This window comes from Arachis hypogaea, chromosome 14 (genome assembly GCF_003086295.3).
Source record: "Arachis hypogaea cultivar Tifrunner chromosome 14, arahy.Tifrunner.gnm2.J5K5, whole genome shotgun sequence".
Taxonomy (NCBI): Eukaryota; Viridiplantae; Streptophyta; class Magnoliopsida; order Fabales; family Fabaceae; genus Arachis; species Arachis hypogaea.
Window position 1 is genome coordinate 356,473 of NC_092049.1, and position 14,729 is coordinate 371,201.

At 38.3% G+C, this 14,729-nt stretch overlaps 3 protein-coding genes and 1 pseudogene across 3 annotated transcripts; 3 read left to right on the forward strand and 1 right to left on the reverse strand.

Annotated features, from left to right (window-relative positions):
- Positions 1-2,288: 2,288 nt before the first annotated feature.
- On the reverse strand, positions 2,289-6,701 carry LOC112740766 (probable polygalacturonase). Its single transcript, XM_025789365.3, has 5 exons — positions 5,963-6,701; positions 4,777-4,897; positions 4,283-4,531; positions 3,427-3,580; positions 2,289-3,151 (listed from the first exon to the last, which is right to left on the reverse strand). The coding sequence occupies exons 1-5, from the start codon at positions 6,395-6,397 to the stop codon at positions 2,626-2,628; spliced, it is 1,485 nt and encodes a 494-aa protein (XP_025645150.1). The 5' UTR covers positions 6,398-6,701; the 3' UTR covers positions 2,289-2,625.
- A 994-nt stretch (positions 6,702-7,695) lies between these two features.
- On the forward strand, positions 7,696-10,375 carry LOC112740767 (pollen receptor-like kinase 3; annotated as a pseudogene).
- Positions 10,376-10,594: 219 nt separating this feature from the next.
- On the forward strand, positions 10,595-13,375 carry LOC112740769 (uncharacterized). The gene is made up of 6 exons (XM_025789367.3): positions 10,595-11,121; positions 11,213-11,320; positions 11,820-11,981; positions 12,067-12,238; positions 12,792-12,865; positions 12,966-13,375. Exons 1-6 carry the CDS (start codon positions 10,819-10,821, stop codon positions 13,044-13,046), a joined length of 900 nt encoding a protein of 299 aa, XP_025645152.1. The 5' UTR covers positions 10,595-10,818; the 3' UTR covers positions 13,047-13,375.
- Positions 13,376-13,436: 61 nt separating this feature from the next.
- LOC112740770 (uncharacterized) lies at positions 13,437-14,658 on the forward strand. Its single transcript, XM_025789368.2, has 2 exons — positions 13,437-13,972; positions 14,062-14,658. The coding sequence occupies exons 1-2, from the start codon at positions 13,846-13,848 to the stop codon at positions 14,505-14,507; spliced, it is 573 nt and encodes a 190-aa protein (XP_025645153.1). The 5' UTR covers positions 13,437-13,845; the 3' UTR covers positions 14,508-14,658.
- Positions 14,659-14,729: the final 71 nt, after the last annotated feature.

A 14,729-nucleotide genomic window follows, 5' to 3' on the forward strand; every position in this document is an offset into this window, starting at 1 on the left:
ACGGGTTAAGACTGAGTCTTAAGGGAGTGGTTCACTTGTAGTTGTTATTCTTCCTCTTCTTCATTCAGCATTTCAGCATATAATAAATTAATAATATATCTATCTACTTTTCATCAATCCATTCATTATTTCATTATTCTTTTTCTTGTAAAATGTCCACGTGATACTCGTGACTCATGATTACTGCACCTTTGATCCTTCTTTAAGAAACACCCTTCTCCTTTATCAACAATTACAAATACTAACCTCTACATGACTACATCAATTATCAATCACTAGTGGACTAAATCCCCCCATTAATTTTTCAGATTCATGATTTACATCGATTTGATATCCGAGATTCTAATTATTTTGTTGTCGTTTCTCATATTAAATTTCGAACACTAGTATTTTTTCGATTATTTTTTTTAGGTTTAATTATTCTGCTAATCCTATAGTTTTGCGAAATTTTTAATTAGGTCTTTATATATATTTTTTTAATTGAGTCTTTGTACTAAATTTTTTTTTAATTGAGTCCCTATACTTTTTTTTTAAATTTAGGTTCTTATACCAATTTTTTTTTTTAGTTAGGTCCCTATAAAATTAAGTCAATTATTACTAAGAGGGACTTAATTGAAAAAAAAAAATAGTACAGAGATCCAATTAAAAAGAAAAAAAGTATAGGAACCTAATTAAAATTTTGACGAAACTATAAGGATAACAGAATAATGACTCAGTAAATAAAGTAACGAGCTAATACTTCTTTTTTGTTCCGTTTCTATTTTTTTTTTAGGGATAAAAAATTTGAATAATTTCACTAATTTCTGATGATTTTTTAAAATTGAGACCAGAAAATATCTTTTACTTCTTCTATAGACCAGATTTTTTATTAGCAAATTTATTCTTCTAACATAAGAGGATATAAAATTTTATGAGAAGAAAAAGAAGAAAAAAAAGGGGATAAAGAAGATTAATGGTGTGAAACATGTGAGAGAAAAGAAAGGAAAAAGAAAAAGAATAGGGGAACAAATTTTAGGTGGAGAAATTATTTCCCTAGGATTAAGAATGAAATAATGGATGGATTAATAACAAATAAAAAAATTGGGAATATATAAAAAGAATTACAAAAGAATATTCTTCTTATTATTATTTTATGTGTCGATTATTTTTATTTATTTAAATTCATATAAGATTTGTACACAGGAAATACTTTTTTTTGTTTTGGTCTCTATAAATAGATTTTAATTTTGAATTGCAAAAAGTTTTAACATTATGTAATTTAATCTGACCAAAAGATTTATTTAAACCTTGTTTTAAATAATAACTAATTATACGTCCTTATTAACTGTGAAATAATAATTTCGAGATAATAATTTTAATTAGTAACAATATACATATAATTAAAATCATAATTGAGGTTGATAATAAATTTATTTAAAATTTATATTCTATTAAAAATGTTAATTCCTTTCTTTGGAAAAAGTTAGTATTAATTTTGGTTTACCCAAACGGTATTTTCTAATCCTTAAAGGTCTGTCGCTGGCCAATGAATTACTGCATGCACAAGGCAGGGTTCAAATTCCCGACACTTGTTTAAGCAGGTGAGTGAGCTGACCCCTCGACCAACCCAAGTTGATGATAAAAAGCAAATATATTTGAAATTAAAGGCAATGGACTGGGTCTGGAGTCCAATGGTGTTCCGTCTAGATAGAATGTGAGTTAGACCCACATTGAGCCCCATATTTTCCTTCCAAATTCCGACACAGACCAGTCAAAACTCTGAATCAGCGACAGCGCGACCAAATCATATGCACAAGTTTCTTATCTAGACCAAATTGCTACAAACATGGTTATTTAAAGAATTTTATGGACTGACTAAGATATTAATTAAATAATTGTTTTTTGTTACTTTCTAATATAGTCAAAGTATTGAACTTCTAGAGTTACAAGAAGAAATAGTGGACACTTCATCCACTACTAGTCCATCTTAATTCACATTTTTGATATGCATATATTGAATATTTCTCTACGGAATCTCTTGTAGCTTATGTCTCTACCTGTTTTTAGATTTGTGCTCACTTTAAAATGAAAGTAAATATCTCTTGGATTTGCTAATGAATTATAGTTCAAATGGTATAATCTCTCCATACTCAATTAAGAGGTTGCGGGTTCGAGTCTCCTATCTTTGGTAAAAGAAAGTATCTCTTGGACTTGGGAGTGAAAAAAGTGGCATGAATGTGATAAATGCTTCAACCTTACCTACTATTTTGACCCGGAAAGTAATGCTGCAATGAATCTAAGCCAAAAAATGATGCTTCAAGTAACACGAGTAATTCTTGCTTACAATAAATAATCAAGAATGAATGATAGCACGTAGCAGCGAGTTCTGAATTTGTATATTCTAGTAAACACAGGTAAGCATCTGAAAATTTTCCGTATATACAACTCTACTTAATAAAGCTATAAATTGGAGTGTTACAAATAAAAAAAAAAAAGAAGAAGAAGAAATAGAACATTTAACTTCCCCATAAAAAGAAAGAAAATTAACTTGACTGTTACACTCCAAAAACATGATCTGATACAGACAGAAACTTGAGGATCCGATTGATGATGGAACAAGGCCGGTAAATTTGTGAACTTGAAACCTCAAAAATCATAATCTATGTCTGTTACATTCTGGGAAGCAGAATGCTTAACTAGCTGTCCATGCTCATTGTACCGATCAAGGTTCTCACAGGGAGCAGGAAAGATGGTCCCTATTACGCGCCCTTGGACAAAGGCACACTGAAAGATATGTTTCTTCTTGTAGGTGAGGCCAACTGACATGTCCCGAAACGTCACATTTCTCACTGGGATCTCTTCGCTGCCATGAATTCGTACTGGCACACGAACACCCTGGCCATGGACGGTGGTGAAACTTATGTCTTTGAGTACAGGAAGTGCACTAGGGTCATATCCATCATCAGGGTGTTCGTTGTAATCTGTCTTAATTACTATTCCAACACGGACGTTATCAAATGTTAGATTCCGGTAAGTAATATGGCGAACATATCCGCCTCGCCCAGGGGCCGTCTTAATCCTCACGGCACGCCTAGAACCCCATACAAGAATATTCTCCACAGTCACATTGGACACCCCACCAGACATCTCACTGCCTATTGAAACGCCAGCACTGTTCCATTTCAAAAAACAAGTCAGATATCTAAATGACGAGAAGCTAACAAAGATGCAGTCATCAAATTTGTAAACACTGCACACACCAAAAGTGATACATTATAGATAAAGCATGGCCAGATGCATAAAGAAATTGTAATTCAGAAAGACAGATTTATTTACATTTTGGCTCTTAAATTTATGCAGAATAGCAGTCAGACAGCTAGTTGCTATCCAAAAATAGGATGTTGAAAGATATGCCAAAAGTGCAAGTTGCGTGAGTTAAGGATTAACCTGACCACGGAGCGAACAACTAGATTCCGGATCATTATATTCATGGATGGCCTTCCATAAGCAATTCCATACTGATCCCAGCCACTTTTTATTGCAATTGCATCATCTCCTGTACTTATGTAACAGTCCTCTATCAACATGTCCTCACAAGAGTCTGTTCATGCAAAAGAATTTGAAGCTTGTTAATTTGCCATATAACAACAAAGCTAATAGATACAATTAGCATTGGTTTCGTAACTGGGGAAGGTTAAATTGTTTGCATCTTACTGGACCACTAACAGACAAACATTTTATGCATATTAAAGAAATTCCATGTCAAAAATCCATAATTATCCTTCATGGATTTGGTGACACTTGCAAACAGAGGTCAACCCACTCACTAATCATCCGTTGCCTGACTCAGTTGGAATATATATTGGTCATTAGAAATCATTCAGTTGACCAGAAAATTCAAAGTATTAACAGGATAGAGCTTCTCTACATTAGTGCATCAAATATATCCACAACTTAAATGTGGCCTCTTCAAGTTCACTCTTTGCCAACCATCTAGATTAAGCTACCAAAACTATCCTCAACCAACAACAACAAAATCTTATGCCACTAGGTGGAACCAGCTACATAACTATCCTACATTGATGCTTTAAAAAAGTGGAAAAACTGTTGATTTATTTTGGAGAAGTGTGAACAGTAAGCATGGGTGAATAGCTTGGGTTCTTAGGTTGCTTCCCAACGCCCTAGATACCGTCGCACGACAAAAACCCAACAACTATCCACTATTCCTAATAAATCTAATATCATCAATCCTATGTGATCAAGATATGAATAAACATTTGTACTCAGTAAAAATATCACTTGCCAGGATCTATGCCATCAGTATTTGGAGCTTCAGTTACAGGAGCCAATATTGTAACATTTCTTATAGTGATGTTTTTGCAGTCATATGGATGAAGTGTCCAAAAAGGAGAGTCACGCAAAGTAATATTAGCAATGACAATGTCACTAGACCACATGATCTGAACAAGTGGCCCCCTTGTGTGGTTGAGACGTTTTTGACGATACTTTTTCCACCAGGTTTGTCCCTGTCCATTTATGGTACCGTTATGCCCTGTCAGTTTATTACCACAGATGAATCAGATCAACATGAAAATTTAACATAACAAAAGATCAATCAACAAAACTATAGTTCACCATTAGCTTAAGCCTTTGGAGTATTGCTATCTAAGGTTCTTAACTACATAACAAAGTCACATAGTAGTACATAAAATACACTTTTTTATATTGATAGATCAAGACAAACAAAAGTTCAAAACCTACTTTTTCACACAGTGGAAGCAGGATGTAAATCCTAACCTGTTATCACAATATCTTTAAGATTTTGACCATGAATCAAACTGCCATATCGTGGTCCAGGATGCTCCCTCCCATACCCATACGATGGCAATGGTGGCATCAGTGGCCAATACTTCTCATCCTGTTCACCAAGAAATACGATGATAAATATAATGTAAGAAATATTGTTCAATTACAAGAGTGGCAGAAATATTTAGATTCTAGTGTATGCTTAATCAAAGAGAAATTCGGCAAGTCAAATTCATCCATTTAAAGCGTTAATTAGAAGATTTTATGTTGTAACCCCATTTTACATGTCCTTAATTGTACAAACATATGCAACCCTTACTCCCTTCTTGTCCAAAACCTTTTATAAGGCTTTTCTTAGTACCCTATCATATATTTTTTCCAAGTTAATAAACACAATGGTTACTCCAATACCTGTCCATCATTCTCTTAATAGATATATAGCTTTGGTCTCTAAAATACCAAACTGGTTCTCCAAAACCTGTTTCTCCTATCTGAACCTACATTCTATCACCCCCTCCCATAATTTTATGATATGACTCATGAGCTTGATATTTGGGTAATTTCCACAATTTTGTATATCTCCTTTATTCATGGAGATAGGAACCAAAATGTACGAGACCGAATAACATACATAATGGGAACACAAGTCATGAGCAATGTGTTCAAGAAAGTAGAATCAATAATTAACAGCTTGTTATACTACTATCATCCTAGCACATAAGTTTTCAAGCTTATCATGCGCCTATTCGTTATGACATAAAAATATAAAATAGATTCATGAACTTTGTGCCTATCATCCTGTTTCACAATCCTATGTACCCTTCACAAATTTAGTCAGAGACATAAATAAACCAGCATGTAGTGCCTTCAATAGAAGGGGGGAAAAAAATCAATATAACATTCTTAAAAAAAGGGAGAACCCTCACTGAAAATAACATTCAAAGCTTAGTCATTTATCAGAATAAGGATATACTCAGACGATCATTAAAAGTTCTATTTTGAACTTTTCACTTCATGGAAAAATTGTGGCAGTTAGATACAGTACTATCATTTCTGCTGACTGACCTGTTAAATTACTAGAAGTAAAATCAGCAGAGCCCCCAAAGTTTTCATTTCACACATGAAGCAGCACAAACAACAAAAATATTAAGAATTGGGAATAACAGCATGAACTCACATCAAGTCCAAGAATAACAGCATCTTGAGCTACAAAAAGTGTCATATGGCTGGTGAGATTGAAGGGCGCAGTAAGCCAGCGACCGGGAGGCACATTGAGCTGGCCACCACCTTTCTTCCCCAACTTGGAAATCGCAGAAACGGCCCTCTCAAATGCCTCAGTGTTGAGGGTGACACCGTCGCCGACACCCCCGAAATCGGTCAAGTTGAAAACCACCGGCCTCAGCTTGGGAATCGGGCGCGGCGGGAGGGTCCGACCGAAGAGGAAGAAGCCTCCGACGACAACGTTCCTCTGCCAGATGAAGACGGAGGCGAAGGCGGCGATCCAGAGGACGGTGAAGAGGGTTCTGTGGGAGGTTATGATTGCGGGGAGACAGCGCTTGAATTCGAGTCTTTGGTGGTGGAAGCGCCCAAGCGTTGAGGTGTCCACCATCATTGCGAACACGGAGTTGGATTTAGCAGGCGGCGGCGAGTCGGGTGTCTGCCAGCATTGATTTTCAGAGGGATTGGAGCTTCTGAATCCAAGATTGTGAAGTGAGTGTGTGAGAAATGAAGGACCCTCTTTTGGGATCTGCTTCGATGGAGTGAATTCAAAGGGAAGCTGTGTCTCACTCAGTTGGTCGCTCGGACAATGATGGCGTCTCTTTCTTTATTCATTAAAATTGCAAAACCATAGATCATGGATCCTTAAACCGAAATCATCACTCTTATAATTATTTTCCAGTTTCAACACTTTGTTTAATTGCAAAGTAATTAATAACCCCTTGAAAGTAAAAATAATTTAAAATCCTTAATTAACAAAGGAAAAATATAATAGAATAATTCTTAATATTTTTATCAACTTAGCCGACAGATAAAAGAATAAGATAATAATGAATTGAATATTTATCTTCATAAGATAATTATACATAAAAATAGGGTTTTTTTTTTATAATAAAATAAAAAAAATTATTATTTTTCTAAACAAAATTTTTAGATTTTAATTCTCTTTTTTTTTAACTCTATAGAAATTAGTAAGTTCACTTTACTTTCGCGAACTCCAATCAATTTTTTTAAAACACGTATTTTTAATTTAGAAAATAGTAAATAGATCTACAAGAAGTACACAAAAATATACAGACAACAAGAATAACTTCTTCAAGAATTTTTTTAATTATAAATAAAAAAAATAAATCATATTTAACAATGACAACCATTATTATCATTTCTAAAAATATATAAGTACACTGGAATAAGTCATATTTAACAAGGATTTTTTTAATTATAAATTAAAAAAATAACTATATATTTTCTTTAAAAAACCAACTATTCACGTTAAAAAAGAGGCCAGTTAGTTGTATATTACAAAAGAAATTTCATCTCGAAATGCATACACTAAAATGATAAAATAGTTATTTAAATTCATTAGCAAATTAGACGTATGTTCTCTTGCGGCACTACCAAGCATTATTGTCATCTTTAATCAGCTCATGTAGTTGGTGAACTGGTGGTACATTCCTTTCTTTTGATTCATAAAATTAGTGGATGATGACAATTAACAAAATTATATATATAATTATCTCTAAACTTCCAACTAACGCTGTTTTATTGATCCTTTAATCCATTGAATATCAGGATAATTCTTAATTATCAATTAGCACAGAGACGATCAGGACAGACATATATATCAGTGCCTCAACAATAACATTATTGCATTATGGGCTATGATTGCCCAACAGAAAACCCTCCTCAAAATCATTTTCTTCTTGTAGTTGACAAAGCCAATTGATATTAGACTTATTAGTAAGTCTATTTATTTATTTTATTTATACATGCAAAAAGTAGTGCATATACGCAGAGCTCATACCAATCTTGGCATGTCTGTAACGAAAATTCACAATGTTGGCTTTATTTACTTGTTTGCGCTTCTTAGTGATGGCAGAACCAAGCAGCATATGTGTTATGCCTAGTAGAAAAGCAAGAAGGAAGCAATGATAAAAATGCTTAATTATAAATATATATGATATAAGAATAGAAGGATTAGGAGAGGCAAGAAAAGGGGTTTGACGGGGTCAACGAAAGGGTGAAGAATAAAATGGGGTGCCAGGGAGAAAGATGACTAAGAATAGGGAGTGCATGAAGAAAGAGGGCTTCCTAATCTTCTTCCACCCCCACAACAAGCAACGACGTAAACCAACAAACATGTCACACCCTCAATTCCAACAACACAACATTATTGCTGCCAAACAACAACAACAAACTCTCCCAGCGGCGGCCCATTTCTACCCGCCTCGGCAATGGCCGCTGCTCTTTTCTTTTTCTTCCTCTTCCTCCTTCCTCTCCCTTCCTTCTCCATCACCGACGGCGAAGCCTTACTCAAACTCAAACAAGCCCTCAACAACCCTCCTGCCCTCTCCTTATGGGTCCCAAACAAGGACCCTTGCGCCCTCCCCCTCTGGGTTGGCGTCCTCTGCGCTAAGGGCACCATCAACGGCATCAACCTCGCCAACATGGGACTCTCCGGCACCATCGACGTCGACGCCCTCTTGCAAATCCCCTCCCTCAGGACCATCAGCCTCATCAACAACTCATTATCCGGCCCCATTCCCGACCTCAACAGGATCGGCGCCCTCAAAGCCATTTACCTCAACACCAACCAATTCTCCGGTTCCATTCCGCCTGATTACTTCGACAAGTTAGCCTCCTTGAAGAAGCTATGGCTCTCCGACAATAAATTCTCCGGTAACATACCCATATCATTGACCAAGCTTCGCTTCCTTTCCGAGTTGCGCCTCGACAAAAACGACTTCTCAGGGACTCTACCTGACTTCACCCAACCAATAAGAATCCTCGACTTTTCCAACAACAAGCTAGAAGGTCCAATACCACCATCCATGGCGGGCTTTGACGCTAGTGTCTTCGCCGGGAATCCAGCTCTCTGCGGGAAGCCTCTCAAGGAATGCGGCGGTGGGGACGCCTCTCCTTCTGAGCCGGCGAGCTCTGGGGGCAGCGCCGGCGGTGGATTGAGTTGGTTCTGGAAGATCCTGATTGTCATTCTGCTGGCGGCGATTCTGGCGGGAGTGTTCGTGTTGGTGAAGAATCGGCGGGACCAAAGCGATAACTTCAGCGTGATGAGCAGAGGAAACAGCCACGTGGACGAGGAGGTGATGCAGGTGCACGTGGCGAAGAGCGTTAAGGGATCAGAAGGGGGCAGCGGCACAGGCATTGGTGGAAAGAGAGGAGGTGGCGGGAGAGGGGGATGGGTGACCTCATAATGGTGAACGATGAGAAGGGCGTGTTTGGGCTGACGGACTTGATGAAGGCGGCAGCGGAGGTGCTGGGGAACGGGGGACTAGGGTCGGCGTACAAGGCGGCGATGGCGAACGGGATATCGGTGGTGGTTAAGAGGATGAGGGAGATGAATAAGGTGAGCAGAGACATATTCGACGCGGAGATGAGACGGTTTGGAAGGATCAGAAACCGTAACATCCTGACTCCTCTTGCTTACCATTATCGCAAGGAGGAGAAGTTGTTTGTGACGGAATACATCCCCAAAGGAAGCTTGCTTTATGTGCTTCATGGAGATAGAGGATCCAGCCATGGCGAACTCACCTGGCCAACACGTTTCGCCATTGTCAAGGGAATCGCAAAAGGTTTGAGTTTCCTCTACACTGAATTTTCAACCGAAGAGCTTCCCCATGGGAACCTCAAATCCAGCAACATTCTCCTCACCAACCAGTATGAGCCTCTCCTCAGCGACTATGGATTCCATTCGCTCATGAATCCCAACTACGCCATTCAAACCTTGTTTGCCTACAAAACTCCAGACTACACCGAATACAAACACGTGTCTCAGAAGACCGATGTGTACTGCCTTGGCATCATCATTCTGGAGATCATAACCGGCAAGTTCCCCTCTCAGTATCACAGCAATGGCAAGGGCGGCACCGATGTTGTGCAGTGGGTGTCCACCGCCATTTCCGAGAAAAGAGAGGCGGATTTAATCGACCCGGACTTGCACCCTAACAACAGCTCTCTCCCTCAGATGCTGCAGCTCGTCCGCATTGGAGCTGACTGCACGGAACCCAACCCCCAACGACGTCTTCCCATGAAGGAAGCCATTAGGAGGATAGAGGAACTTCAGCTTTAATTTAATTTCTATTGTATTTTCAAATTAGTTTATATTAGTTTCAGTGCAGGCCTAGGAAAGGAAGGGAAGGAAACACCAACAACAACCATGCAAAGTTAACTCCTCAATTCAATGTGTAAATCACTTTTATGCCTTCAAACTTAGCTTTCTTTCTTTTTTTTTTTTTTTGGCCTCCCTTCCTTTCCTTTTTTTCTTTTCATTTCTTGTAAATTGTTTTATAACTAATGTTAGCTACTAAGAAATATGTTTAATGATGTTCAATGCTATTATTTTATTCTTTTCTCATCCTTCATTTGTTCTGCCGTTTTAGACATAGTAGCTGGACACAAAAATATCAACTAGTACTGCAAATTTAATTTCTTCAAAGAAAATAAAAATATTCTCTTCACCTAAAAAATTAATCAACAAATTAATTATTATATATTTATATATACTTTTTTATATATTATATCTGAAGTGGTGCGAAAAAGTTTTGAAAATGAGTACTCAATAGGGATATACTGTACTCTCGGTGTATTATTTATTTTTTTTAAGAAAAAATTGTTGCAATTGGTGGGTGGCAGAAGGTGCGACAAGTGGCGCCAAAAACGGTGATCTACGTGGCACTCCATTCTGTTGTCTCATCTTCTTTGGCAAACAAATACATCTGCTAACACCTTCCCTGGCTCTGTGTTTCACTCACCGAACGGCGGCCCTTAATAACAATCATCATAACAATAATAATAATAATGTACCGAACGGCGGCGAAGCGATTATTCTCCGCTGCAACTCATTCCTATCATGGTAATCTTCACCGCCTCCGGTTGCGCCCTCCACACTCTCAGATCTTCATACCCTATCGTTCCTTTTCCACATCCGAGGATCAACCATTTCCTATTCCACAATCTCCCGTTCATCCTGAAACCCCTCTCGTACCAGATTCAGCTCCATCTTCATCGCCATCGCCGTCGCCGGATGAGGATCCCAGAACCAGAGGAGACAAGTACCAGGACGAAAAATCTCGCGTGCTCCATGCCTCCCTCACTCACGTTGTTCGTACTCTCTCATCCTTCTTTCATTTCAATAATTCATTTATGTTGCGAATTAATTGAGTGAGAAATTGCGGTGTTTCTAATTTTGCAGATAAAGCTGGGATGGACTGAAGCTGCGCTAATTTCAGGAGCAAAGGATGTTGGACTCTCCCCTTCCATCGTTGGTTCTTTGCCGAGGAAGGAAGCCGCTCTGGTTGAGGTAGGTATCTCCATTATTTACTATTTTATCATCATGATTACATTAACCGTTACTGTTAAATGTTGTCACGATTGGTTGCCTGAAATTGCTTCACACCTTAAATTCGAAACAGGATTGTGCTTAGATAATACTGTTTTTAAGCTGCTTCATAATATTTTTAATTATAATGATGCACCATTTTACCATCTCATTTTAGGAAAAGTAAAGGATGAACTGGAATCTTTTATGAACATAATGGCATACATGCATCTCCTAAACAAAAATCCGGTGATAGCATATCCTTGTAAGATCTAAGATATGACCTTTGGCTAGCTTCAATTTCAGGAGTTGTCAATGATATGTATTAGTATAAATTTTCAATGCATGATTTCCTGTCTTTCAGACCATCAGTATAATCAGTCCAATGGGTTGCCATAATTTTGGAAGGCTCATGCGACTCTCTTCGTTCAAATTGTTCGATATGACTAATTTTTTGTCTTAAAAAATTTTCCCGTGCCAGTTTTTCATGGATGACTGCTTACAAAAGCTTATCGATAGAATTGACTCTGATGAGAGTTTGAAAACTTTGACACCAAGTGAATGTATCTCTAAGCTTATCAGAATTCGTCTAGAAATGCAAGCGCCATATATATCAACATGGCCTCAAGCTCTTAGCATCCAGGTCTGCCAATGTACTTAAGCAAACTTTGTATCTGGATTGTAGAGATTAAAGATTTCCTAATTTTCTAATACCGATTTCATTACAGGCACAACCGGTGAATGTTCCAACTAGTTTTAAGCAGAGGGCAATGCTCGTGGATGAGATTTGGCATGCTGCAGGTGACAATGCTTCTGATATTGATTGGTATGCCAAGCGCACTGTCCTGGCAGGAATATACTCAACAACCGAGATTTATATGCTGACAGATACCTCTCCTGGTTTGTTTTTCTGCCCCTTCTTTCTGAGCATACAAGTTTTCTCGAATTTTTTGTTTGATTTAAACTTTCCATCCATTATTTTGTGTTTTTTTGTGCTTTTCTATTTATGCTAATCACTCTGTCGACTGTCGTGGAGCCTGGTTCAATGATGCTGTGACATCTTTCATCGATTATTCAGTTCCATTTGATCCCCCCCCCCCCCCTTCCCTCTCTCTCCTCTCTTTCTTTTTTAGTATGTGAATAGACCAAAAATATTAACTGGGTTCCAATGTCCGTTCTCTCAAACTCCTTATTTTCTTGAACTGAGCCTGACATAGTAGCCAATTTTCTCATGGCAACCAATTTATGTGGTAATTTGATAAAGTATGTAATCAGGGGGAAAGCGATGGAATTTATTCTTTTATGCCCCACCCCACCCCACTCCATTAATATAGTATCTTATATTGAATAAAGTCCAATTTGGATGGATAACTAGCTGTTTGTGGCTCTGATCTGGTGGAGTTGTAACACGTGAGGACATTTCTTAATACATCTTTCGTTTGTTTCTTGTTAGACTTCCGTGATACATGGGCCTTCCTGGATGCTCGAGTGAAAGATGCTTTCGATCTAAAGAAAACCATTCAAGAGGTAATTCTGAATCTGTCCGTCGAGTTTTGGAATTTGAATTATTTACTATCATGCTTGGTGCATTCCGGACTTGAGAGTCAGTGATACTTTATTTTCTCAGGCACAGCATTTGGCAGAAGCTGTGAGTGCGGGACTCGGGAACACATTTCAAGGGTTTATGGGGAAAGTTCTTCGTAGATAATATTCGACTCCGCGGTCATATCATGTTTCTCTTGAACAATGAAACCATGATTATCACTTGTAGGAGATGCTATATTTACTAGTACTTATGGTTTGGATAAGTTCACATTTGTTCTGTGTTGGGCACTTCATTGGCTTAGCGCTCGAGTGCCTTATGCTAACACAATAATTTCACTCTTGTAAATAATCCCATTTTGGTTTTATGGCGCAAGGGACACATTTTTTAATGAGTTTCTTTTGGACTCTACAACTGTATTGATTTGGTGTTAATTTTTATGTTGTAACCTTCCGTATTATCAAGGGCTGTGCTTGCAAATAATTTGGTTCTCACCTTGTGCATTTATGCTACATAATCATTTTACGCTTGCTATCCATCTTGGTTTGATTGGTTATATTAGGAAATTATTGATTCAAACTTTTATTTCGTACTTGACAATGCTACTTTCCGCAAAATTTGACGAAATAATATTAAATAGCAAATGGTAAAATACTAGATAGTCATTACCTTGGTGTTTTATTAATCGAGATTCGAGAGGCCGAAATGAAGGAAGTAGAGTGTAGAGACATTGTTTATCTAGGTGTAAACCCTTTATTGCTTTCATTACGTGTCTAACCATTAGTGTGCATATGAATATAAAAATAAAAATAAGTGGGTAGGTGTGGACTGGAGACGGAGTAAAACATATTTTACTCCAAGATACAATCTCAACCTTTGATCTTAGTCTCAGGCAAGGACTTAAGTTAAGACAGCTTAGCGGGTAGCGCAGGCCGCAGGGCAGTGAGAAAGCAAAGAAGCAAGCATGTCACTGAAGGCATCCCAGGTGGCAACGAAGCTGAATCTGCAGCCCCACCCTGAAGGTGGCTTCTACACCGAGACATTCCGCGACGGATCCGTTCAACTCTCCAAGTCTCAGCTTCCACCCCAATGTAATGCACTCTTTCTTGTATTTCATGACCTTTTACAATTCCAGTATTCCATTCTGATTCAGATTTTGAAATTGAATTTACTGTAACAGACAAAGTTGATCGCCCTGTATCAACCTCCATATACTTTCTGCTTCCATCTGGCAGCGTGTCTCGCCTGCACCGCATACCCTGTGCGGAAACCTGGCACCACTACATCGGTGACCCCATAACCGTAGTTGAACTGAATGAGAACGATGCAAGTGTCAAATTCACCCAGCTGGGATCCAACCTAAATGAGAATGAGGTGCCGCAGTATACTGTTCCTCCCAACGTGTGGTTTGGTTCATTCCCCACCGGGGATTTCAACGCGTCTCCGGAAGGGTCGTCGTTCGTGAGAGGCGAAGCAAAGGACTGTGAGAGGCACTACTCTCTGGTAGGGTGCACGTGTGCACCCGCGTTTCAGTTCCAGGACTTTGAGCTTGCTAAGCGCTCTGACCTCGTCTCCCGCTTTCCCCAGCTGGACCAACTCATCACTGCACTCACTTTTCCCGAGTGATTACTCATACCTACTCCTAATTAAATAAATAAATGAGTGTTTTCCAGCTTTGTATTCAACTGAAGAATCTCTACTCTTTAATAATAAATTTACAAACGCTTCCTTCCTTGTATGGTTGCACTTTCTAATGAATGTTGTCTTTGATGCCTCATGGCTCTGCTCGTTATTACTTATCAACCATCGCAAGCACTCAGTATCAATCAAATACAAAACGATGAAAGC

Bases quoted from the DNA above. Each gene is read 5' to 3' on its own strand.
- LOC112740770 (XM_025789368.2), top strand. From the start codon at position 13,846: ATGTCACTGAAGGCATCCCAGGTGGCAACGAAGCTGAATCTGCAGCCC. The intron at 13,973-14,061 runs GTAATGCACTCT...TTACTGTAACAG, and splicing joins GTCTCAGCTTCCACCCCAAT to ACAAAGTTGATCGCCCTGTA.
- LOC112740766 (XM_025789365.3), bottom strand. From the start codon at position 6,397: ATGATGGTGGACACCTCAACGCTTGGGCGCTTCCACCACCAAAGACTC. The intron at 4,898-5,962 runs GTGAGTTCATGC...CTTGGTGAACAG, and splicing joins CTGTTATTCTTGGACTTGAT to GATGAGAAGTATTGGCCACT. The intron at 3,581-4,282 runs GCAAGTGATATT...TTGCATGAACAG, and splicing joins TACTGATGGCATAGATCCTG to ACTCTTGTGAGGACATGTTG.
- LOC112740769 (XM_025789367.3), top strand. From the start codon at position 10,819: ATGTACCGAACGGCGGCGAAGCGATTATTCTCCGCTGCAACTCATTCC. The intron at 12,239-12,791 runs GTTTGTTTTTCT...GTTTCTTGTTAG, and splicing joins GCTGACAGATACCTCTCCTG to ACTTCCGTGATACATGGGCC. The intron at 12,866-12,965 runs GTAATTCTGAAT...TTATTTTCTCAG, and splicing joins TAAAGAAAACCATTCAAGAG to GCACAGCATTTGGCAGAAGC.